This window comes from Hemiscyllium ocellatum, chromosome 35 (assembly GCF_020745735.1).
Source record: "Hemiscyllium ocellatum isolate sHemOce1 chromosome 35, sHemOce1.pat.X.cur, whole genome shotgun sequence".
NCBI classification, from domain to species: Eukaryota; Metazoa; Chordata; class Chondrichthyes; order Orectolobiformes; family Hemiscylliidae; genus Hemiscyllium; species Hemiscyllium ocellatum.
The window spans coordinates 23893873-23918549 of NC_083435.1; the positions used below are offsets into that span (position 1 = coordinate 23893873).

General features: G+C 44.6%; 1 protein-coding gene across 1 annotated transcript in view; it reads right to left on the reverse strand.

Annotated features, from left to right (window-relative positions):
• LOC132832569 (cytochrome P450 2K1-like) overlaps nt 1–24677 on the reverse strand; it is a 28561-nt gene that overhangs the window by 2134 nt on the left and 1750 nt on the right. The window contains exons 2-8 of the mRNA XM_060850661.1: nt 23902–24008; nt 21511–21650; nt 21266–21428; nt 20252–20257; nt 19147–19296; nt 9726–9886; nt 7226–7399 (exon numbers count right to left, since the gene is read on the reverse strand). Of these exons, the coding sequence (XP_060706644.1) occupies nt 7226–7399; nt 9726–9886; nt 19147–19296; nt 20252–20257; nt 21266–21428; nt 21511–21650; nt 23902–24008 (901 nt within the window). The remainder of the gene's footprint in view (nt 1–7225; nt 7400–9725; nt 9887–19146; nt 19297–20251; nt 20258–21265; nt 21429–21510; nt 21651–23901; nt 24009–24677) is intronic.

The following is a 24677-nucleotide window of genomic DNA, read 5'->3' on the forward strand; positions in this document are numbered from 1 at the left end:
TTACAACAAATGTCACATTTTAAAAATCAATCCTCCTCTGTAGAATGCTTTGGGACATCTTAATGACAGGAGTGGGCGGCACGGTGGCACAGTGGTTAGCACTGCTGTCTCACAGCGCCTGAGACCCGGGTTCAATTCCCGACTCAGGCGACTGACTGTGTGGAGTTTGCACGTTCTCCCCGTGTCTGCGTGGGTTTCCTCCGGGTGCTCCGCTTTCTTCCCACAGTCCAATGATGTGCGGGTCAGGTGAATTGGCCATGCTAAATTGCCCATAGTATTAGGTAAGGGGTAAATGTAGGGGTATGGGTGGGTTGCGCTTCGGCGGGTCGGTGTGGATTTGTTGTGCCGAAGGGCCTGTTTCCACACTGTAAGTAATCTAAAAAAAACAGAATGTGATGCGTGATGATTTATAACATTGATGAGCAAGACTTTGGTACACAGGCTATATTAATTACATCAATGAATCGTTCATTACTATTTTTGTACATTTTGATGGAAGTCAGCAATATATTCAGCTGTGAACAGGAAGTACGAAACCTCAGGAAGTCAAAAAATGTTGTGCTGGAAAAGCACAGCCGGTCAGGCAGCATCCTGATGAAGAGCTTATGCTCAAAACGTTGACTTTCCTGCTCCTCAGATGCTGCCTGACCAGCTGCGCTTTTCCAGCACTACACTTTTCGACTCTGATCTCCAGTATCTGCAGTCCTCACCTTCTCCCAAAATAGCAAAATGGACAGAAAGAATGATGAAATGACACACTTTTCTCTGAAGAATGAGGGAAAGACAATATGGAGTCAACCATTTGATTTGAAAGTCACTGCAGAAGGAGGCAGAGCAGATGGGAATCGACATTGACCACAGATACCGAGTGGAAAACCGATGGGAAACCTGGGTAGTTTTCCATCAGGTGCTATTCCATTGCAGTCAGGAGCTAACTTGGGAAGCCTCAGGTCTATGGCCCATTTCAGTCCAGGGTGGGAATGATGAAACTGCCAGCCAATCAAAGTGGTGGGCACTGCCAGTGTTACACTCAGGCATTCACCATAGATAGTCGCTGGATCCCCACGGACAGACAGAGCTCTCAGGGGCAATGTCAATGGCCTGGTAATCCAGTGTTACACTCAGGCCTTCACCATGGATAGTCACTGGATCCCCACGGACAGACAGTGGTCGAAGGGGTAATGTCAATGACCTGTTAATCCAGTGTTATACTCAGGCATTCACCATGGATAGTCACTGGATCCCCACAGACAGACAGAGGTCTAAGACCATAAGACATAGGAACAGAAATTAGGCCATTCATCCCATCGAGTCTGCACCACTATTCAATCATGGTTGATAAATTTCTCACCCCCATTCTCCTGCTTTCTACCCATAACCTTTGCTCCCTTGATACTCAAGAACCTATCTATCTTAGTCTTAATTATATTCAATGACCTGGCCTCCACAGCCTTCTGTGGCAATGATAGATTCACCACTCTCTGGTTGAAGACGTTTGTCCTTATCTCTGTTCTAAAAGGTCCTCCCTTTACTCTAAGGCTTTGCCCTCGGGTCCTAGTCTCTCCCACCAATGGAAACACCTTCCCAACATCCACTCTGTCCAAGCCATTCAGTATTCTATATGGTTCAGTTAGATTTTCCACCCTCATCCTTCTAAACCCCATCAAATATAAACCCAAAGTCCTCAAACATTCCCCATATGTTAAGCTTTTCATTCCTGGGACCATTCTCGTGAACCTCTTCTGAACGCACTCCAGGGCCAGGACATCCTTCCTGAGATATGGGGCCCAAAACCGTACACAGTTCATTCCAAAAGGGGTCTGACCAGAGCCTTATAGAGCCTCAGAATTCTATCTCTGCTTTTATATTCAAGTCCTCTCAAAATAATTTGCCTTCCTAACTATTGACTCAAGAGGCAAGTTGACCTTGAGAGAATCCTGGATGAGATCTCCTAAGTCTCTTTGCACTTCAGAGTTCTGAATTTCCTCCCCATTTAGAACATAGTCCATACCTCTATTCTTCTGACCAAAGTGCATGACCTCACACTTTCCCACGTTGTACTCTATCTGCCACTTCTTTGCCCACTCTCCTAACCTGTCTGAATCCTTCTGCCACCTCTCCACCTCTTCAATGCTACCTGTCCTTCTACCTATCTTTGTATCATCTGCAACGTTAGCCAGAATGCCCTCAGTTCCTTGATCTAGATCGTTAATGTATAAAGTAAAAGGTTGTGCTCCCAACACTGAGCATTGCGGAACACCACTTGGCCCCAGCTGCCATTCTGAGAAGGATCCTTTTATCCCCACTTTCTGCTTCCTGCCAGACAGCCAAGCTTCTATCCATGCTAGCACCTTGCCTCTGATACCATAGGCCCTTATCTTACTCAGTAGCCTCCTGTGCAGCACCTTGTCAAAGGCCTTTTTGAAGTCCAGGTAGATAACATCCATTGGTTCTCCTTGGTCTAACCTACTTGTTACTTCCTCAAAGAATTTGAACAGATCTGTCAGGCATGCCCTCCCCTTGATGAGACCATGCTGACTTGTCCCTATTTTACCGTACACTTCCAAGTATTCAGAAATCTCATCCTTCACAGTGGATTCCAGGATCTTTCCCACGACCGAGGTTAGGCTAATCGGTCTGTAATTTCTGTCTTTTGCCGTACTCTCTTTTTAAACAGGGATGTCACATTAATGATTTTCCAGTCTTCTGGAACCTTCCCTGATTCTAGCAACTCCTGACAGATCACCACTCACACCACCCTCCACTATCTCCTCAGCTATCTCCCTTAGGACTCTGGGATGTAGTCCATCTGGTCCAGGTGAGTTCTCCATCTTCAGGCCATTCAGTTTTTCTAGCACCTTCTCCTTGATGATAGCCACCATACTCAGCTTTGCCCCTCACTCTCTTGAATATTTGGGGTATTAATTATGTCTTGCTCCATGGAGACTGACATGAAGTAATTATTCAGTTCCTCAGCCATTTCCTTAACTCTCCAGCTTCATTTTTCAGCGACCCAAAGGCCACTTTTGCCTCTCTTTTGCCCTTGATATATCTAAAGAAGCTCTTACAGATCTTCCTTTATCTTACTGGCTGGCTTACCCTCATATTTAATCTTCTCCCTCCTTATTTTTTTTTGTTGCTCAATGTTAGTCTTTGTAGGCTTCCTCTGGTTTCACCACATTTTATTCTTTCCCTTTTGCTTTAATGTATCCCTGACCTTCCTAGTCAGCCATGGTTGCCTCATCCTCCCTGTGCCGTGCTTCTTTTCCCTCAGGATGAATCTCTGCTGTGTATCCTGAATTACTCCCAGAAACTCCTGCTTTTGCTGTTCCACTGTCTTTCCTGCTAGGCTCCTCTCCCAGTCAATTCTACCCAGCTCCCCCCTCAGGCCTCTGTAGTTGCCTTTATTCAGCTGTAATACTGTCATCTCTGATTCTATCTTCTCCTTCTCAAATTGCAGAGTAAATTCAAGCATATTATGATCATTGCCCCCTCAGGGCTACTTCACCATAAGCTCCCTGACCAGTCTGTCTCACTGCACAACACTAAATCCAATATTGTCTGTTCCCTAGAGGGCTCCATTACAAGCTGCTCCAAAAAGTCATCTTGTAAACAGTCCACAAATTCCTTTTCTTGTGATCCAGTACCAACCTGATTTTCCCAGTCCACCTGCGTATTGAAATTCTCCATGATCCCGGTAACTGTGCCTTTCCTGCCCATCTTTCCGAACTCCAGGTGTATCTTGCACCCCAGCTCCTGACTACAGTTTGGGAACCTGTACATAACTCCAACTATGGGTTTCTTTAAACTCTTGCAGTTCCTCAATTCGACCCAAACAGATTCTACACCATCTGACCCTACTTCGTTTCTCACTATTGATTTAATTTCATTTCTTACTCATAAGGTCACCCCACCCCCTCTGCCCACCTGCCTGTCTTTTCGACAGGATGTATATCCTTGAATATTCAGCTCCCAATCCCGATGCCCTTGCAGCCATGTCTCCATAATGTCACCACGTCATACCAGCCAATTTCGATCTGCGCCACAAGGTCATTTCCCTTATTCCTTATCCCGCGTACATTCAGATATAACACCTTCAGTTCTGTATTAACCGTCCCCCTATTCAATGGTCAATTTTTTGTCCAGCATGCTTGAAGTTGATTGACAACCCATTCCATACACTCTGTCCTACTTGTGTCTGTGCTGGAGAGTTTAGTAACCTTTCCTGAGTTCTGCACTCCTTTAATTTACCCCCATAACGGAACCCTGGTGTAGTGGCAATGTCACTGGCCTGGTCATCCAGCTAACCCCGGGCCAATGTTCTGTGGGCTGGGTTCAAATCCTACCCATGGCTGATGGTAAAGTTTAAATTCAATAAAATCTGGAATAAAGATCTGGTCTTGTTGTTAAAAACTCAATTGGTTTCGATGTGGAAGGGAAAATCTGGCATCCTTACCTAGTCTAGCCTGCATGTGATGGCAGAGCCACTGAAAGGTGGTTGACTCTGAACTGCCCCTCGCTTTGGGAGGGGCAATGAAGAGGGGGCACGGTAGCACAGTGGTTAGCACCATTGCCCCACAGCGCCAAGGTGCTGGGTTCGATTCCACTCTCAGATAATTGTGTGCAGTTTGCACGTGGGTTTCCTATGGATGTTCCAGTTTCCTCTTAGATTAGATTACTTACATGTGGAAACAGGCCCTTCAGCCCAACAAGTCCACATTGACCCTCCAAAGAGCAACCCACCCAGACCCATTCCCCTACATTTACCCCTTCACCTATATTGTGGTTCTGTTCGCCGAGCTGGGAATTTTTGTTGCAAACGTTTCATCCCCTTTCTAGGTGACATCTTCAGTGCTTGGGAGCCTCCTGTGAAGCGCTTCTGTGCTGATTCCTCCGGCATTTATAGTGGTTTGAATCTGCCGCTTCTGGTTGTCAGTTGCTGTCCGCTGCAGTGGTTGGTATATAGGGTCTAGTTCGATGTGTCTGTTGATAGAATTTGTGGATGAGTGCCTCTAGGAATTCCCTGGCTGTTCTCTGTTTCGCCTGCCCTATAATAGTGGTTTTGTCCCAATCGAATTCGTGGTGTTTGTCATCTGAGTGTATGGCTACTAGGGATAGCTGGTTGTGTCGTTTCGTGGCTAGTTGGTGTTCATGGATGCGGGTTGTTAGCTGTCTTCCTGTTTGTCCTATGTAGTGTTTTGTGCAGTCCTTGCATGGGATTTTGTACACTACGTTGGTTTTGCTCCTGCTGGGTATCGGGTCCTTTGTCTTGGTGAGTTGTTGTCTGAGAGTGGCTGTTGGTTTGTGTGCTGTTATGAGTCCTAGTGGTCGCAGCAGTCTGGCTGTCAGTTCAGAAATGCTCCTGATGTATGGTAGTGTGGCCAGTCCTTTGGGTTGTGGCATGTCCTCGTTCCGTTGTCTTTCCTGAAGGCATCTGTTGATGAAATTGCGGGAGTATCCGTTTTTGGTGAATATCTTGTATAGGTGTTCTTCTTCCTCTTTTTGTAGTTCAGGTGTGCTGCAGTGTGTTGTGGCCCTTTTGAATAATGTCCTGATGCAACACAAATGAAGTTGCATAGGGCAGGCCAAACAGAGAACATCCAGGGAATTCCTAGAGGCATGGCACTCATCCACAAATTCTATCAACAGACACATCGAACTAGACCCTATATACCGGCCACTGCAGCGGACAGCAACTGACAACTGTAAGTGGCAGATTCAAACCAGTAAGTGAGGCGGGAATTGAACCTAGGTCTCTGGCGCTGTGAGGTAGCAGTGCTAACCACTGTGCCACCGTGCCGCATGCTAAATTGTTCATTGTTGTCTCTCCTGTCGGAGTTCACCATTCAGCTTCAAGCCACACTGGCAGCACAGAGGAGCTGAAAGGGGTTGGTCTGAATGAATGTGAGATTTCAATTCATTTGCCTTAAAGAGATTGATATCCCAGACAAAATGAGAAGAGTGCGGCTCCAAAGGATTGAACATTATATTACCAGGACATTATTCAGGAAAAGTAACGTATAAAATAAGTAAAACATTCTCAACAATTAGAATCATAGAATCCCTACAGTCTGGAAGCAGGCCATTCAACCCATCGTGTCCACACTACCCTCCGAAGGGCATCTCACCCTATCCCCATAACCCTGCATTTCCCATGGCTAATCCACCTAGCCTGCACATCCCTGGACACTACAGGACAGGTTAGTATGGGCCAATCCACCTCACCTGCACAGCTTTGGACTCTGGGAGGAAAACAGTGCACCCGGAGGAAACGCCACATATCCTGAGAAGACATCTCTCTCACGTTGTAATTTGCGAGATTGAAACTCATACATCCTTCAGGGATGTGTCATCGTAATGTCACTGGAATTGTCATCCAGATGACAGGCTAATGTACCCATGCCCCTACATGTGTTCAAAACCCACCATGGCTCATGGTGAAACTTGAATAAAAATCTGCAATTTATAGCTAGTCTAATGGTGACCATATAACAACTGTCGATTATTGTAAAAAAATCCATCTGGTTCACTAATATCCCTTAGGGAAGGAAATCTGCCAATCTTACCTGGTCTGGCCTACATGTGACTCCAGACCCACAGCAATGTGGGTGACCCCACTGCCCTCTGGGTAATAAATGCTGGCCCAGCCCCTGTCACTCACATCCCATGTCTGAAACCAATGCTACATCCTGGACACAAACATCCACATGATGTCATGCGATTAGAAAAATGATCAGATACGGTGAGTGCTTGAAACCACATCCAGTAACTAGGGGCTGCACTGCATCTTATAATAATGATTTGGAGACGCCAGTGTTGGACTGGGGTGTACAAAGTTAAAAACCACACAACACCAGGTTATAGTCCAATACGTTTAATTGGAATCACTAGCTTTCGGAGCGCTGCTCCTTCATCAGGTGGTTGTGGAGTACACAATTGTAAGACACAGAATTTATAGCAAAAGTGTACAGTGTAAACTTTTGCTATAAATTCTATGTCTTACAATCATGTACTTCACAACTACCTGATGAAGGAGCAGTGCTCTGAAAGCTAGTGCTTCCAAATAAACCTATTGGACTATAACCTGACGTTGTGTGGTTTTTAACTTGATATAATAACAGATGTTTAACACAGAATCTTCCTTGATCAAAACCCACAAAGTGCTGGTGTGGAGTCTGAAATCTGGGGAGATTCCCCTTACTGCTGAAAAGGTGTGTCACTGTACCTGCTGATGCCTCAGAATTAAGGCCTCGTTTAGGGTCTGAATGCTGTTCTCACTCAAGGTTTCTTCAGCCGCTTTGAAGAAACTGTCGAAGATTTCCATCATCTTATCTCGATTTTCAATTATCTTCCTGTGAGCCGGAATCAGAAATCCCAGAGATGGATAAGAATTGTACACCTGGATTGGAACAAGATCAAAACAATAAGTTCAGGCCTTGAGTTGATAAGTGACTGTTCGTCTGTAGTCGATGCGTTGGCCAAGTAACTTACGGTGACATAAAACAAAGAGCTGCTGGAAATCGGAAACAAAAGCAGGAATTGCTGGAGAAACTCAGTGCGTCTGGCCGCATCTGTGGGAAGAAAGCAGAGTTAGCATTGTGAGTCTGGTGACTCCTCACTTGAACTGAAACTGACAGTGACGCCACACAGGAGACAGCAGACTGACCGGCCCCTCCCTCACTCTGTGTATTTCCTTTTCATTTGGGATGCTCTTAGAGTTTAGCAATAATCTACAACGAATGATCCGGTAAGGCCCAATTTTAAGCGAATATCAAACATCAGAAGGGTTGAAAGTGGGAATCAAACCCATGACATTGCCAGCTGAACTCTTGGTATCAAGCATTTGGCGCCTTCATACATTTTTCTCAGCTTCGCCTTTGACATCTTCCAAAGGCCTGTTATGCGATCGAAGTCTTCCCTTTTTATGTTGTTGTGTCCCCAGCATCCTGTTCTCACACCAGATCCTGTCTCTGGAGGTGTTATCCCTCACTGCCACCATGTGTTTTAAACCAGCATAGTGACCTGTACTTCGAGATACCCGTCAGAAGTATTTTTGGCTGCGAGAGGCCTGTATATAACACAATCCCTGAAGCTGCCCCCGACTTATTCTTTACATATGGCTTAGAGTAGTGAACTCGGCCTGGACAATCACAAAGGCCAACCTCCCATCTATCGAATCCATCTACCAGGCCCGCTGTCAAGGAAAGGCCACCAGCATTCTCAAAGATCCATCCCACTCTGGCCATGCTTTCATACAACCTCTACCATTGGGCAGAAGGTACAGAAGCCTGAATACACCCACCAGCCAGTTTTGAAACAGTTTCTACCCCACTGTTGTTAGAACAGAGAATGGACTCACAAACTCTTAACATTCGCCTGTATCTGTGTTTTTGTTTTGCCACTGTTTACCTATTATTTACTTATCTCTGCTGTTTAACTCTGTGATCTGCCCGTATTACTCACAAGATTAAGCTTTTCACTGCGCCTTGGTACACGTGACAATAAACTCAATTCAATTACTGTAATAATCCATTATTTACATCTGTACATAGGGTCTTAAATACAGCTAGTGTGGTGTCTAAGACCTCTCTATTCACATAGTCATTCTAGACTGGTGTCTTCTCTCTCACTGATGTCAGAGTCAAGTAATCGGTTACATGATCATGATTTACATAAATCTTATTTTTACAGCTTTTCCACGTGAATTTACTCCATGTTAGGGCTCCTCACATGTTAATATAAATTACTGAAATGTTAAAAACATCTGAACATATACTATGTCTGGTTTATCTATTCACTCATGGCATGTGGGTGTTCCTGGCTGGGCACAGCATTTATTGCTCGTCCCTAGTTGCCCCTTGACAAGGTGGGGTGAGCAGCCATCTTGAACCACTGCAGTCCTTGTGCTGTAGGTAGACCCACAATGCCCTGAAGGAGGGAACTCCAGGATTTTGACCCAGTGACAGCGAAGGAACGGGGATATATTTCCAAATAGGATGGTGAGTGGCTTGGAGGGGAACTTTAAGGTGGTGGTGTTCCCATGTATCTGCTGCCCTTGTCCTTCCAGATGGATTGGGCCATGGGTTGGGAAGGTGTTGTCTGAAGATCTTTGGTGAATTTCTGCAGTGCATCTCGTAGATGGTGCACATTGCTGCTATTAAGTGTCAGTGGTGGAGGGAGTGGAGTTTTGTGGATGTGGTGCGAGTCAAGTGGGTTGCTTTGTCCTGGATGGTGTCAAGCTTCTTAATTGTTGCTGGAGCTGCCCCCATCCAGGCAAGTGGGGAGTATTCCACCACCCTCCTGACTTGTGCCTTGTAGATGGTGGACAGGCTTTGGGGAGTCAGGAGGTGAACTACCTGCCATAGCATTCCTAGCCTCTGACCTGTTCTTGTAGCCACTGCATTTATATGACAAATCCAGTTGAGTTTCTGATCAACGGTCACTCCGAGGATGTTGTTTATGAGGAATTCAGAGATGGTAACACCATTGAAAGTCAATGGGTGGTGGTTAGACTGTCTCCCATTGGAAATGGCCATTACTTGGCACTTGTGTGATAAGGGAATCGTTACGCATGCCACATAGGTTAGGTAGGATTCGGTCGGCGCAACATCGAGGGCCGAAGGGCCTGTACTGCGCTGTATCCTTCTATGTTCTATGTTCTATATGTTCTATTGCAAGTGATTTAAATAATCGTCCCAAGTACAGTAATACAGAAAGATAATTACTTGTATTGAAGCTGCTCCAGCCAATCTTGCGGTCTCGTTATTCATGCTTATGAGGGAGTTAAATATTTTGTCGTCATAATCAAAGCGATCCCCAAATAGAATGGAACAGATAATGCTGCTCATGGCTGAATTCAATATCCGTGCTGTTTCAAAAGGCTGACCTGTGAACAAACATTGTATTTCAGAGAAAAACTAAAGCTGGAAATACCACAAATACTTCCAGGATTGTTGTCTTTTAAAAAGCTCAAGTTAGACAAGCTGCAGTTTGCTAATACATAATTCTATCTGTGATGGAATCCAACATGACATATTGTACATACTTTGTGCTGGGAGCCAGTATTTTATGTGAATTGAGGGTCAGGATTAGGGTGATTTCAAAGTGACAAGTTGTGCGCGTATGTGTATGTTTTGTGAGACTGTGTGTGTGTGTGTGTGTGTGTGTGTGTGTGTGTGTGTGTGTGTGTGTGTGTGTGTGTGTGTGTCAGAGTGCCTACAGTTTCAGGCTCTGTGTAAGTGAAAGTGAGGACTGCAGATGTTGGAGATCAGAGTCTAGATTAGAGTGGTGCTGGAGCATCCGAATGCTGCCTGACCTGCTGTGCTTTTCCAGCACCACTCTAATCTAAACTCTGTGTAGCTGACTCAGTGAGCAGTCAAAAACGATTGGCTGGTGCAGTGCAGTGAAAACTCTGGAAGAAGTTCTCGGCATGTGTAGCCAACCAAATGTTGGAGAGAGGACCCAATAGAGGTCCTGGTGAACGGAGAAAGCGGCAAGGTCCCTGACTCTATTCTGGGGCATCAGTAGCCGTGTGCCACTCATACAGTTGAGAATGGCTGAGAGTGGACGGAGAAACGATCCCAAGCAGGATGCAACGGAGCAAGCTCAGAGCACGGGACAGAGGTCAGGGACAGCTTTAGCTCAGGGAGGCTCGCAACTGGAGAGCAGTGAGTGAGTCAGCACTGGAGAGCAGTTTTGGAGGTCAGGGGATTGTAGATCCAGAAAATGTATACAATTGACCAGAACAGGAGCAGAAAATGTGTTGCTGGAAAAGCGCAGCAGGTCAGGCAGCATCCAAGGAACAGGAGGTTGGACGTTTCGGGCATAAGCCCTTCTTCAGGAATCATCAGGACAGGAGCAGTCATGGAGGTAATCCATGATGGAGTGGCTCGAAAGAGGGTGAATCAAGACGAGATCAGCAAAGTGAAGATTAAGAAGCCTAACGTGATTAGTTATCAATAATAGCTCAGGACGGTTGCTGAGAAATCTATGAGATCTATTTTTGGGAGGGAGGGAACAAGAGGGAACAGAGGATTGATGCAAAGGAGTTGGCGTCAGTTGTGGAGATACCTAAGTGTTAAACCAGGTTTATGTTCTCTAACATCTCCTGGGTATCAGTCCAAAAGTCTCTGACTCACGTTCAGAATTAGAGACCTTCCCTGAGACCTCTGTGTGTTGTATTGTTCTATAATTGAATTAAACAGAACTGTTTAGGATCTTAAAGAGGGCATTCCTATCTTCCTCAGTCTCCTGATAGTCTTTAGGCAGATTTGGGAAGATACAGCAACAAAACTCATTGTGACTGGGGAGAGGAACCCTCAATGAGTCTTAGCAAAACCAACACTTGGCCGAGTTGTGGTAACGTCAGCCTAACGTCGATCTGACAAGTAGAAATTGGAGCTGTTGCCATCATTTAATAAACGACATCTTGTCTAAGACATGAGTCTCTTCTCAATGGACAGTAAGTAATTTCCTTCTACCTCTCTAGACCATACAAGCCCTTTAGATCCCAACCTAAAAGGAAGAAGGTGATTGGAAATCTACCTGCTGTCTATTTCGCCAAGTGACCTGACTGAAGATCCAGCAAATGGATCACTGGGGAAGTGGGACAATTGCTCCCTGAAAGTTTAAACTTCCTCAGGTATCAGGGGTCGGCAGGGCCTCAAATGAACATTCATTCCACACCGATTCTCCGACTATCTGGAGACCAGAGGAGTTAGCCCACAGTGAGTTTTCATCAGGATAGGAACCTGCGTGGGGGCAGCACGGTGGTTCAGTGATTAGCACTGCTGCCTCAGAGCACCAGGGTCCCAGGTTCAATTCCAGCCTTGGACCACTGTGTGGAGTTTGCACATTCCCCCCGTGTCTGCAAGGGTTTCCTCCAGGTGCTCCGGTTTCCTCCCACAGGATGTGCAGGTCAGGTGAATTTGCTGTGCTAAATTGCCCACGATGCTAGGTGCATTAGTCAGAGGGAAATGGGTCTGGGCGGGTGACTCTTCAGAGGGTCAGTGTAGACAAGTTGGGCTGAAGGGCCTGTTTCCGCACTGTCGGGAATCTAATCTAATCTAAAATGTGATCTTGGAGTAGACACTGGTTTCACACAACACCCATTCTTTGTCTGGGAATCGAGAAGTGAAGTAGGAATTGAGCTGAGAGACAGAATGGTCTGGTGAGCTGATTCTATTTGTCATACAGCAAGCGATAATCCCGAGAATCTCACCCTGATGGAATTTAATGGGATTGAAGGAGGTCACTTCTCCCACTGCACCTATTCCGAAACTCCGAAAGAACTATTGACATCACTCATTGTTCTGGTCTGTTTCCATTTTCAAATGATTTGAGAGTCAGCTTCTCTATTTTCAACAGAATATTCAACGTCTTTAACATCCACTGGGTTTTCCTTTCTGTCAAGCTCATAAATTGACACTCTTCTCACCAACTCATGAGTCATGTTATATTCCCAGTTCATTTTGCAGAAGAGCTTTTGGTCAGGAATTTCTTTTTTTGTAGATATTTTTATTGAAATTTAACATTTTTGCAAATTTACAAAAATAAACAAAACTCTCAAATACAAACATTGATGTACAATTAAATCATATATACAATAGTCATAATTTAACAAAGAAAAGAGAAAGAAAGAAAACAAAAAGAGAAAAAAAAAGAAACGAAAAAAGAAAGAAAAAAAAACTCAACTTTCTACTAATCTAACCTATAACTAACCAGAGTGTATACCTAAGTCTCTTACATGCTCGGAATGTATAAACATCAAATATAATAAAACCCGTATTCGCGCAGGATTCCTCTCCCAAGGGGCCCCGGAGCAGCCCGGTCTGAAATCTTCACTAAATAAAAGCCCTTGTTAGGATAGCCGAAATATCTGCATTTATATAATTCAAAAAGGGCTGCCATATTTTATAAAATAATTCAGTCTTTCGGTGCACCATATTTGTGAGGAAGTCAAGGGGGATATATTCCATAATTAATCTGTGCCAATTTGAAAGTCCAGGGGGGGCCCTCAGCCACCCAGTTCACCAAAATATTTTTCCTTGCACAGAAAGAGAGAATAGAAAATAGTCTCTTCCCATGCATATCCAGAGATGAGAGGTTCGAAAAGCCCAAAAGGAGAGATACAGGGTCCACCCTAATTTCCGTTCCTAAAATTTCTGTCAGGGTATTTGCCACTTTAGTCCAGTATCTGCGGATTTTCTGACAAGTCCACAGACAATGTACAAGAGTACCCACCTCTATTTTGCATTTAGGACACAATGGAGATGCTCCTGCCTTAAATTTTGCCAGTTGAGCCGGAGCTATATGGGCCCTATGAAGTATCTTTAGTTGGATAGCCTGAGTTCTGTTACAGATAGCAATTCTTCTAGCATTTTCCCAAATGTCATTCCACATATCCTCAGAGATTTCTAGCCCCAAGTCCTGCTCCCATGTTTTAAGCAGGTCATCCATGTCTCCTGAGACTCCATCATGTAGCAAATGGTATATAGTACTAACGGAGGATGCCCCCGCTGGTCGTAAGACATTACGTTCTCTGTCTGATTTATAAAGACTATCTATTAATGTAGTCTTCCTCTGTATATAATCTCGAACTTGGAAGTATCGAAAGAGATCCCCATTAGGTATTCCGAATTTCAGACGCAGCTGCTCAAAGGACATCAGGATCCCATCTTTAAATAGGTCCCCTAAGCATGAGATGCCCCTGGATCTCCAGAGTTTAAAGGTGGCATCTGTAATCCCCGGTTGGAATCCCCATGCGCCTACTATTGGTGCATGGGGGGATGTTTTATGTGAGTTACCCTCATTTTGCCGCATTATATTCCAGGCCTTAATTGTGTTTAATATTATGGGATTTTTACAGTGGTCTGTAATGATTTTCCTCTTATCTGAAAATAAAAGGTTAATAAGTGGGTATTTTACTTGGGAGGCTTCGATATCCAGCCAAATTGATTGTGGATCAGATGAAACCCAATCAGCTATGTAACTTAGTAGGGAGCTTAACTGATATTTCCTAAAGTCTGGGAAGTCCAGTCCTCCCCTTGCCTGTGGAAGCTGTAGCTTCTTCAGCTTAATAAGGGGCCGTCTATGGTTCCAAATAAAGGAGCCCAACCAGCCATATAATTTACGTAGGGCTAGCCTTGGCAGCATCAGCGGGAGCATTCTCATAGGATATAAGAGACGGGGCAGAACATTCATTTTAATTAATGCTATTCTCCCTAGCCAGGAAGTCGGAAGGTCTCTCCATCGCTGGAGGTCCTGCCTTATCCTTTCCATTAATTGTACACAATTAGCCCTATACAGCTGATCAAATACTGGCGTGATAAAAATACCTAAATATAAGAAGCCCTCCAGGGACCAACGGAAGGGAAAAGGGGATCCGTCCATTAAGTGGGGTATAATAGCCAGACCACCCATTGGCATGGCTTCCGATTTTGAAAAATTAATTTTATAGCCTGAGAATGCACTAAATGTATTAATAACTTGAATTAGACGAGGCACTGACATTAAAGGATTACTGAGGAATAAGAGAACGTCATCTGCATAGAGGGTAATTTTGTGTTTACCTGTACCAATCCTTGGGGCCGTTATATTAGGATCAGTCCGGATGGCTTCTGCTAATGGTTCGATTATCAGTGTAAACAACAATGGTGAGAGAGGACATCCTTGACGGCAGCCCCTACCCACACTGAAGCCATCCGATCTTAACCCATTAGTAATAACAGCTGCTTTGGGGTCATTATACAATGTTGAAACCCATTTGGTAAACACCTGTCCAATGCCAAACTTTCCAATGTGTAAAATAAATATGACCATTCAACCCTATCAAATGCCTTTTCCGCATCCAATGAAATTACTACTCCTGGTATCTTTCCCTGATGACAGGCTTGGATCATATTCAAGACCCTTCTGATATTATTGGATGATCTGCGGCCCTTAATAAATCCCGTCTGGTCCTCCTTTATAATATATGGCAGTACCCTTTCTAGTCTTAGATTAGATTAGATTACTTACAGTGTGGAAACAGGCCCTTCGGCCCAACAAGTCCACACCGACCCGCTGAAGCGAACCCCACCCATACCCCTACATATACTCCTTACCTAACACTACGGGCAATTTAGCATGGCCAATTCACCTGACCCGCACATCTTTGGACTGTGGGAGGAAACCGGAGCACCCAGAGGAAACCCACGCAGACAAGGGGAGAACATGCAAACTCCACACAGTCAGTCGCCTGAGGCGGGAATTGAACCCAGGTCCCTGGTGCTGTGAGGCAGCAGTGCTAACCACTGTGCCACCGTGCCGCCCGTGCTAACATTTTTGAGAGAATTTTAAAGTCTACATTTAGTAAGGATATTGGTCTGTAAGATGCACAATCTTCTGGGTCTTTTCCTTTTTTGAGGATAAGAGAAATATTTGCTTCTTTCAGCGTGGGCGGGAGACAGACCTGACTATGCGCAAAATTATACATATCCATAAGTGGGTCAACCAATATTCCTGTAAATTCTTTATAGAATTCAGCTTGAAAACCATCCGGGCCCGGTGCTTTTCCGCTCTGAAGTTGCCGAATTGCCTCAAGTATTTCTTGGACTGTTAAAGGGGTATTTAGGGCCGACACCTGTTCCGGAGTCAGGCCCGGGAAGGTCAAATTTTTTAAAAATGACTGCATCCTCCTAATCCTATCTTCATAATCCTGCGATCTATATAGTTCAGAATAAAATTCTTTAAAGGTCGCATTGATCTTTTTATGATCATGAGTCAGGGTACCTGTACTTTCCTTGATGGTCGGAATAGTTTGAGGGGCTTTCTTTTTCTTTGCAAGAAATGCTAAGTATCTACCCGGTTTGTTGCCATATTCATATAATCTTTGTTTCGCAAATAATATTTCCCTTTTAGCCGTTTGAGTAAGCGCGGTGTTTAAAGCTGTCCTAAGAGCTGTAATCCTCTGCAATTTTGTGATAGAAGGTCTATCAGCGTATGCTGTTTCGGCTGCTTTTAGGCGAACTTCGAGCAGACGCTGTTGCTCTCCCTTCATTTTCCTCTGGGTCGCTGAATAGGAGATGATCAAACCTCGTGCATAAGCTTTGATGGTCTCCCACATCATTGACGGATTGCTAGCCGTACCAGTATTAATTTCTAAAAAAGTTTTAAGTTCTTGGGAGAAGTACTTTAAAAATTTGCTATCGTTTATCAGGAAGGGGTCCATACGCCAATGCCGAGCGGATATCCCATTGTTCTTTACCTTAGTTTCCATGTATACAGCGGCATGGTCAGAGATTGCTATAGTACCTATTTTACAGGTTGCTATAGAATTTAGAAAAATCGATGGGGCAAAAAACATATCAATTCTTGTGTGACATTTATGTGGATTAGAGTAGAAAGAAAAATCTCTACCCTGTGGATGGAGACATCTCCATACATCTACCAATCCTAATTCTTTATTCAGGTCCGCCAGTTGTCTAGATCTGGGAGATACTCCAGCGGCACTCTTGGGAATCCTGTCTATTTCCGGATCCATAATACAATTAAAGTCTCCCCCTATAATTGTATGACGGGCACCAAAGGCCATCAGTTTTGAAAAAGCTTCCGTTATGAATTTAAAGGGGTGTGCCGGGGGGCAGTACACATTTAAGATCCCATATTCCTCTCCATTTATGAGGGCTTTAATCAAAATATATCGTCCAGATTCGTCTTTTATCTGATTTAGAATTTTCAAAGGGAAGTTCTTCCGGACAAGGATAACGACTCCCCTGCTTTTTGAATTAAAAGAGGAAAAAAAGGCCTGATCAAATCCGCCCTGTCGTAATTTTAAGTGTTCTTTATCCGACAGGTGTGTCTCCTGTAGGAGAGCTATATCAACTCTCTCCTTCTTAAGATTTGATAATATTTTCTTCCTTTCAACTGGCGAATTACTCCCCCTGACATTCCAGGTGCACCACTTAACCGACTGTTCAGCCATAATCATCTGGACAGATCCGAGACCCCTCGGGAGGGGAAACCCTATCTAGAACATCCCGAGCATGGCGCATACAAGATTTACAAAAGTAAAGACTCTCTGATACACTCAAAACAATATAACAAAAAACTCTTTCTAAGTATAAAAAATATAAAACATTCCGAATTGGAGATTTTCTCCCTTGTTCCCAGGGAGCGTCACTTCCTCTCCCACAGTCCATCTTACCCTCTTCCAACCAGTGCCCCACCCTTGACCCAGGTGTTCCTCAATAAAATGAGGAGAATTCAAATATAATATAAAGCTAGAGTTAACAGTGAACACCCCACCCCCACCCACACCCACATCTAAATATATTTGGGAATATTAATACCATATATAACTATAAGATTACAATCTCAACATGTAATACCTAAATATATAATACCACAAAATAACAGGGGAAAGAAAAACAACCCCGCTCCTAAAAACAGAAGTAAAATAGAATAAGGTAACCACCTCTCCCCACCAACATTAACCAAACGCCCCAACATATATATATATATACATACACACATAGGGGGAAAGATAAGAAAAGATGAAGGGATGTAAACCAAAATAATGGGAAAGGCAGACCAGCGTCCACAATCTCTTACAGTTTATTTAAGAGAGTCCAAGAATTCCTTAGCCTTCTCCGGTGATCCGAAGTTATATATGGATCCTTCGTGGCTAAGGCGTAGCGTCGCTGGATATCGTAAGGAGTACTGGATATTTAAGTCCCTTAAACGCTTCTTCGCCTCATCGAATGCCTTCCTCTTTCGGACCAAAGCTGGGGAGAAGTCCTGGAACAGCATGATCCTGGATCCTTTGTGGGTCATAGCTTGGGGATCTTTTCCCAGATTTCTTGAGGCTTCCAGGAGCATCTGCCTCTCCCTATAGCTCTGCAGCTGGAACAGGACCGGGCGTGGGCGCTGGGTTGAGCCGGCCCCACGTACTGCGACCCGGTAGGCCCATTCTACCCTTACCTGGCCTGATCCATTATGCAGATTTAAAAGTTGTGGCAGCCAATGCTCTAAGAATGCTGTCAGCTGACCTCCCTCTTCCTGCTCGGGCAGGCCCAACAACCGAATATTTTTTCTACGACATCGATTTTCGAGGTCATCAATGTGGTTTTCTAGGTTCTGGACTCGATTCTCGAGAAAACGGATGTGGTCGGCTGCTGATTTTATCCCAGTCTCTGAGGCTGCGGCCTTCGACTCCACCTCTCTGACTCGGCACTCCAATTCCTGAATGTCTCTGCCCTGCTTCTGCAGCTCGGCTGATAGTGCTTCTCTGCTCTGCCGAGACTCATCGATAAAAGCATCAATCTTCGCCTCCCACCTGGCAAACATCTCCTCAAAGCTCATCTTCGTTGGTAAATCTCCTGAAGTAGCTGAAGACACCTTTGTTGCAGCTGAAGAGGGAGAGGGTGGGGAAGGGGTCCCTGCTTTCTTAGAGCCGCCTGTTCCCTTCCCTTTACTCATTTTCCAGCTAGTATTAGACTATTTAAATGTACTAATAGGTAACTATTTAAGGTTAACAACTATTATAAATGGTTTAGTGAGTGTGGTGGGGGTCGATAGCCCACTTTACCCAAGTTTTGGGTAGAGCACTGTGGACTCAGTCTTGCTGGGTCGCCGCCATCTTGGATCCCCTGGTCAGGAATTTAATGACCCCGACTCGTTCCCACCTTTAGATTAGATTACTTGCAGTGTGGAAACGGGCCCTTCGGCCCAACAAGTCCACACCGACCTACCGAAGCGCAACCCACCCATTCCCCTACATTTCACCCATTCACCGAACGCTACGGGCAATTTAGCATGGTCAATTCACCGACTTTGTTCAGCAAAGCAGACGATGGATGTTTCTAATCCCACCTTACTGAAAGGGTCCAAACCTGGTCTTTGGCTTTGTGAATGCAAATCATTGTGCAGGGATTACTCACTCTTGGTGTGATGAAACTGATGATTCGGTTTAGAACTACAAAAACATCAGTGGAATTAAAGTCCGTCAAAGACCAGTGTCTCTGGGACCTGCTAACATTTGACTGCCCCAACAGTATTAATGCAACTGAAGGAACCTCACTTTTATTCAAGTGAAACTCTTTTCTGTGGATGTCAATTTTGAGGGAACCATGAATCCCAGCATGTCATGTCCCACCAAGCACTCACCCTTGTGACTCTCAAACACATTGACAAGAAAGCTGGCCTCTTCACTGATCCTGTCATCAACGGATTTCTTGCCCATGCCAAATCCTCGGAGAGCTGAGATCACAAACTTTCGGTTCTCCCGCCACAACTTCCCGTCACTGAATACAACACCTGAAAGTGACACACGAAAAGCTGATCAAATATTGTACACGGGTTCTGCTGTGAGTGCTAAGAGAAAGTGAGGACTGCAGATGTGAGAGAATCAGAGGGGTGACCTTACAGAGGTTTGTAAAATCACGAGGGTCATGGATAGGATGAATCACCAAGGTCTTTTTCCCAGGGTAGGCAGGAACGTTTAAAGTGAGTGGGGAAAGATTTAAAAGGGTCAACTTGTTCAAGCAGAGGGTGGTGCGTGTATGGAATGAAATGCCAGAGGTAGTGGTGGAGGTTGGTACAATTACAGCATTTAAAAGGTATCTGGATGGGTACATGAATAGGAAGGGTTTGGAGGGATATGGGCCAAGTGCTGGCAAATGACTTATGCCCGAAACACCGACTCTTCTGCTTCTCAAATGCTGCCTGACCAGCTGTGGTTTTCCATTGCCACACTTTTAGACTTTGCCGATCTCTAAGGAACACTCCTTTCCTGAGAATTAGAACATCTTACAACCAAGAGTGCTCTTTTGAGCTGCCCAGTTGGGATTTGACCTCAAGTCTCTGCAGCATTGGTGTGGGGGTCCAGGAATTACAAGTATAGGAATGTTGCCACTATGTTCCCAAGCTCTGAAGGTTATAAAAATCACGACAGGGAAATGCTGAGCAACCAAACCAGTATCGCTCAGTGTTAACACTAAAATTGCGTCCTCAATCAACACAGTCCTCCCCATTTCCAAGTTAATTATGCTCTCCAATTTTATTTTCACGTGTAAAGGGAAGCTCACTAGTTAGTATGGAAAAGCACATGATTCATCTTCAGTCTGAAGTCAATGTCCCCAGACAGATAGATGAGAGGACACTGACCTCTCTAATTGTTTTCCAGAGATAATAGTCACAGGCTTGACCATTACCTTTGTAGCAGATTGGCTTAACGGATGGCACAAATATTTAATATCTGCATTGTTTAAACCTCTTTCTCAGGAGCAGTAGAGAGGAGAGTTGAAGGAATGGGTGGATGATCTATTTCAACCTTTGCAACCGAAACTAATGTGGACAATTATTGAGAGGCAAGAACAATGAGGAGATCAATAACGTAACTGCATAATAGAGTCATCGAGATATACAGCATGGAAAGAGACCCTTCTTCCAATTTGCCCATGCTGGCTAGATATCCTAACCTAATCTGCCAGCACTTGGCCCATATCCCTCAACACCCTTCCTATTTATGTCTCCTTCCAGATGACTTTTAAATGTTGTAATTGTACCAGCCTCCACCACTTCCTCTGGCAGCTCATTCCATACACACACCACCCTCTGTGTGAAAAGATTGACCCTCAGGTCCCTTTTAAATCTTTCCCCTCTCACCGTTAACCTATGCCATGTGATTTCCGACTCCCTTCAAGGAAAAGACCTTGAATGTTCACCCAATCCATGACCCTCATGATTTTGTCAACCTCTGTAAGGTCACTCCTCAGCCTCGGACGCTCCAGGGAAAACAGCTGCAGCCTATTTCCGAAGAGGAATTGAATAAGCACTTGAAGAGAGAAAGAATTTTCAGGGCTTCAGTGAAAGGGCATGGGGAATGAGACTAATTCACTGGCTGATGTTGACCTAACTCTGAATTATTGATGATGAGAAACTTGGGGAATAACAAATCGAGAGAGTATATACCAGAATTCGGTTCTGAAGTTTTTCCTCACATTTTTATTATTTTTCTTTATTCATTCACAAGATGATGGCATCACTGGCCAGGCCTGTGTTTATTACCCATCCCTAATTGGCCAGAGGATAGTTAAGAGTCAAACACATTGCTGTGGGTCTGGAGTCACATGTACACCAGACCAGGTAAGTAGGTAAGATTCCTTTCCAAAAGAACATTAGTGAACCAGCTGGGTTTTTCCAACATTCGACAACTATCCCTGTGATGCATCAAGTTGAGAGAAATGAGGAGGAGACCGAAGAAAAAGACAAAATATCAAGTTACCAGTTCGGAATGAAATCTCATCAAATATCGGGATGGGTGGCCTCCCACTGAATTGATCAGCGTGATTCACAAGAGCATCTTTCACTGCGTCATAACCAGTCAACACCACTGCCTTCAGCGGCCCAAGCTCCACTGAAAATACATTTCCATATTTCTCTGCGAGCTAACAAAGAGAGAATGGTTTCATTAAAGTTTCGTTCCTGGTCAGCTGTAAGAGAGAGAAAACAAATGAGAGAAAAATGAACAATTCCTTCAGCTTTAAATCCGAGCTCCCCAATCCGGTCCAGGTTCATTTCTGTGCTGTTGTCGATTCCAGCAAAGTGACCCACAATTTGCATTCCATCTGCTTGACCCCCTGAAAGCCACAAATCCATTCCATTTGCTGCTACAATCCATGCAAATGGATTAAAATTAGTCTTTATTTTAAAAATGTGCTTGATCAGTAAATAAGTGAATTTGACAATTTGGCCGGGATCCCTCACTGATAGCAAATGTGAGCAGAGTTTATGAAAATCAAACACTCGCAACATTGTGAAAATAATTATAAGTGCTTCAAGTGAACAGCAAGTTTTTAAAAACCTACGTTATCCCCACGCTCAGTGGGACTAACCTACAGATGCTGTTACTCTCTGGATGTTTCTGTTAAGAAACCCTTTTCCATCCAGGATGTATTTTGCTTTGTCTCTTCAGGGCCTGACCCTGGGAGCACAGCCGACTGGAACCATTTGAGAACTTGTGTTCCATTCTTCCCTGGAATGTGGATGTCCGTGGCGAGACCAGCTATTCGCTGCTCATCCTCACTGACCTTGAGGAGAGGAGCTGCCTTCTTGAGCCATTGCAGTTCTCACAGTGCAATGAGACCAGTAACGCCATTAGGATGGGAAGTCAAGTCAAGTCAATGGGCTCTTAGAGTTCATAGAGCATAGAACAGTACAGCACAGCCCACAACGTTGTGCTGATGTTTTTATCCTGCTCTGAGATCAAACTAACCTACATATCCTTCATTTTACTATCATCCATGTGCCTATCCAAGAGGCCCTAATGTCTCTGACTCACCCCCCACTGCTGGCAGTGCATTCCATGCACCCACCACACACTGTGTAAAGAACCTGCCTTTGACATCTGCCCTGAACCTTCCTCCAATCACCTCAAAATTATGCCCCTTCATGATAGACATTTCTCCCCTGGGAAAAAGTCTCTGGCTATCCACTCTATCTATGCCTCCCAAAACCTGTATAACCCTGTCAAGTCACCTCTCATCCTTCTTCACTCCAATAAGAAAAGCCCTAGCTCCCTCAGTCTTTCTTTGTAAGACATGTCCTGCAGTCCAGGCAGCATCCTGGTAAATCTCCTCTGCACTCTCTTCCACATCCTTCCGATAATGAGGTGACCAGAACTGAACACCATTCCAAGTGTGGTCTAATCAGGGCTCTATACAGCTGCAGCATAACCTCGCAACTCTTAAACACAATCCCCTTGCAAATGAAAACCAATGCACTTCTTAACAACCCTATCAACTTGGGTGGCAACTTTGAGGAATCTATGGATATGGCTCCCAAGATTCCTCTGTTCCTCCACATTGCCAAGAATCCTGCCTTTAACCCTATAAACTGCATTGAATCATATTACACTTTTCCAGGTTGAACTTGACCTGCATATTCTCAGCCCAGTCTGTATCCTGACAATGTATCCTATCATCTCTGAAAGTTGCCACCCAGGTAAATAGTGCTGTGAAGAAGGCATATGGTGTACTGGGATTTATTGGTAGAGGAATTGAGTTCCGGAGTCCTGAGGTCATGTTGCAGTTGTATAAGACTCTGGTGCGGCCTCATCTGGAGTATTGTGTGCAGTTTTGGTTGCCATACTATAGGAAGGATGTGGAGGCATTGGAACGGGTGCAGAGGAGGTTTACCAGGATGTTGCCTGGCATGGTAGGAAGATCGTATGAGGAAAGGCTGAGGCACTTGGGGCTGTTCTCATTGGAGAAAAGAAGGTTTAGGGGAGATTTGATAGAGGTGTACAAGATGATTAGGGGTTTAGATAGGGTTGACAGTGAGAACCTTTTTCCGCTAATGGAGTCAGCTGTTACTAGGGGACACAGCTTTAAATTAGGGGTGGTAGGTATAGGACAGATGTTAGGGGTAGATTCTTTACTCAGCGGGTTGTGAGTTCATGGAATGCCCTGCCAGTAGCAGTGGTGGACTCTCCCTCTTTATGGTCATTTAAGCGGGCATTGGATAAGCATATGGAGGTTATTGGGCTTCGTTATAGGTTATAGGTTAGGTAGGCTTCGGTCGGCGCAACATCGAGGGCTGAAGGGCCTGTACTGCGCTGTATTTTTCTATGTTCTATGTTCTAATGTCCAGTAGTAACCTACAGAAATTTTGGGATTTTGAACTTGCAACAGTGAAAGAAGAGTGATATAGTTCCAGGGCAATGGGAAACCTCTTGATGGGGATGCGGCTTTGTACATGCTACCCTTACCTTCCCAGGTCAGAGATTTGGAAGATCTTGTTGAAGAAGCCTTGGTGAGTTGCTGAAGTACACCTCGAGAAAGGTACTAACGCTGCTGCGTTAGTGCTAAACAGAGCAAGTGTTGAAGGTGGTGAATGGTTTGCAAGGCCAAGCTGCTTTACCCTGGATGCAGTTGAGACTCCTGAGTGGTGTTGGAGCTATATCCATCCAGGCAAGTGGGAAGTATTCCATCATACTCTGGCTTTGTGCCTCATAGTCGCTGGGCAGACTTTGGGGGAGTCAGGAGGTAAGTTACCCCTTGCAGAATTCCTAACATCTAACCTGTTCTTGTAGCCATAGTCATTCTGTACATGTGACAAATTGCTGCCATTACGTCATATTGAAACACATCCTTTGGCACATTGCATCCAAATTTGTCTCTGATTGTTTCAGTGGCAGAAATGTCGATGCTTGGAAGTTGAACACAAAACGTTCTCATTGCCCTGTTATGGGGAAGGATATTAGCAAACTGGACAGGGTTCAGAAAAGATTTACCAGTGTGCTGCCAGGAATGGAGGGTTTGAGATATCAACATAGGCTGTGACTTTTTTCACAAGCGAGTAGAAGGTTGAGGGGTGACCTCATGGAGATTTATAAAATTATGGGCAGCATAGATAAGGTGAGTGTCATTGATATAAGTGATTTAGATGAGAATATAGCAGGCATGGTTAGTAAATTGGTGGACGATACTAATGTTGGTGGTACAGCAGACAGTGAAGAAGGATATCTAAGGTTACAAAGGGGTCTGGACCAATTGGGTCAATGGGCTGAGGAGTGGCAGGTTGGATAAATACGAGGTTTTATAATTTGGTAAAACAAACAAAGACAAGATTTATACAATGAAAAGTAGGGCTATGGGCAATGTTGGAGAACAGAGAGACCTAGGGATTCAGGGCAT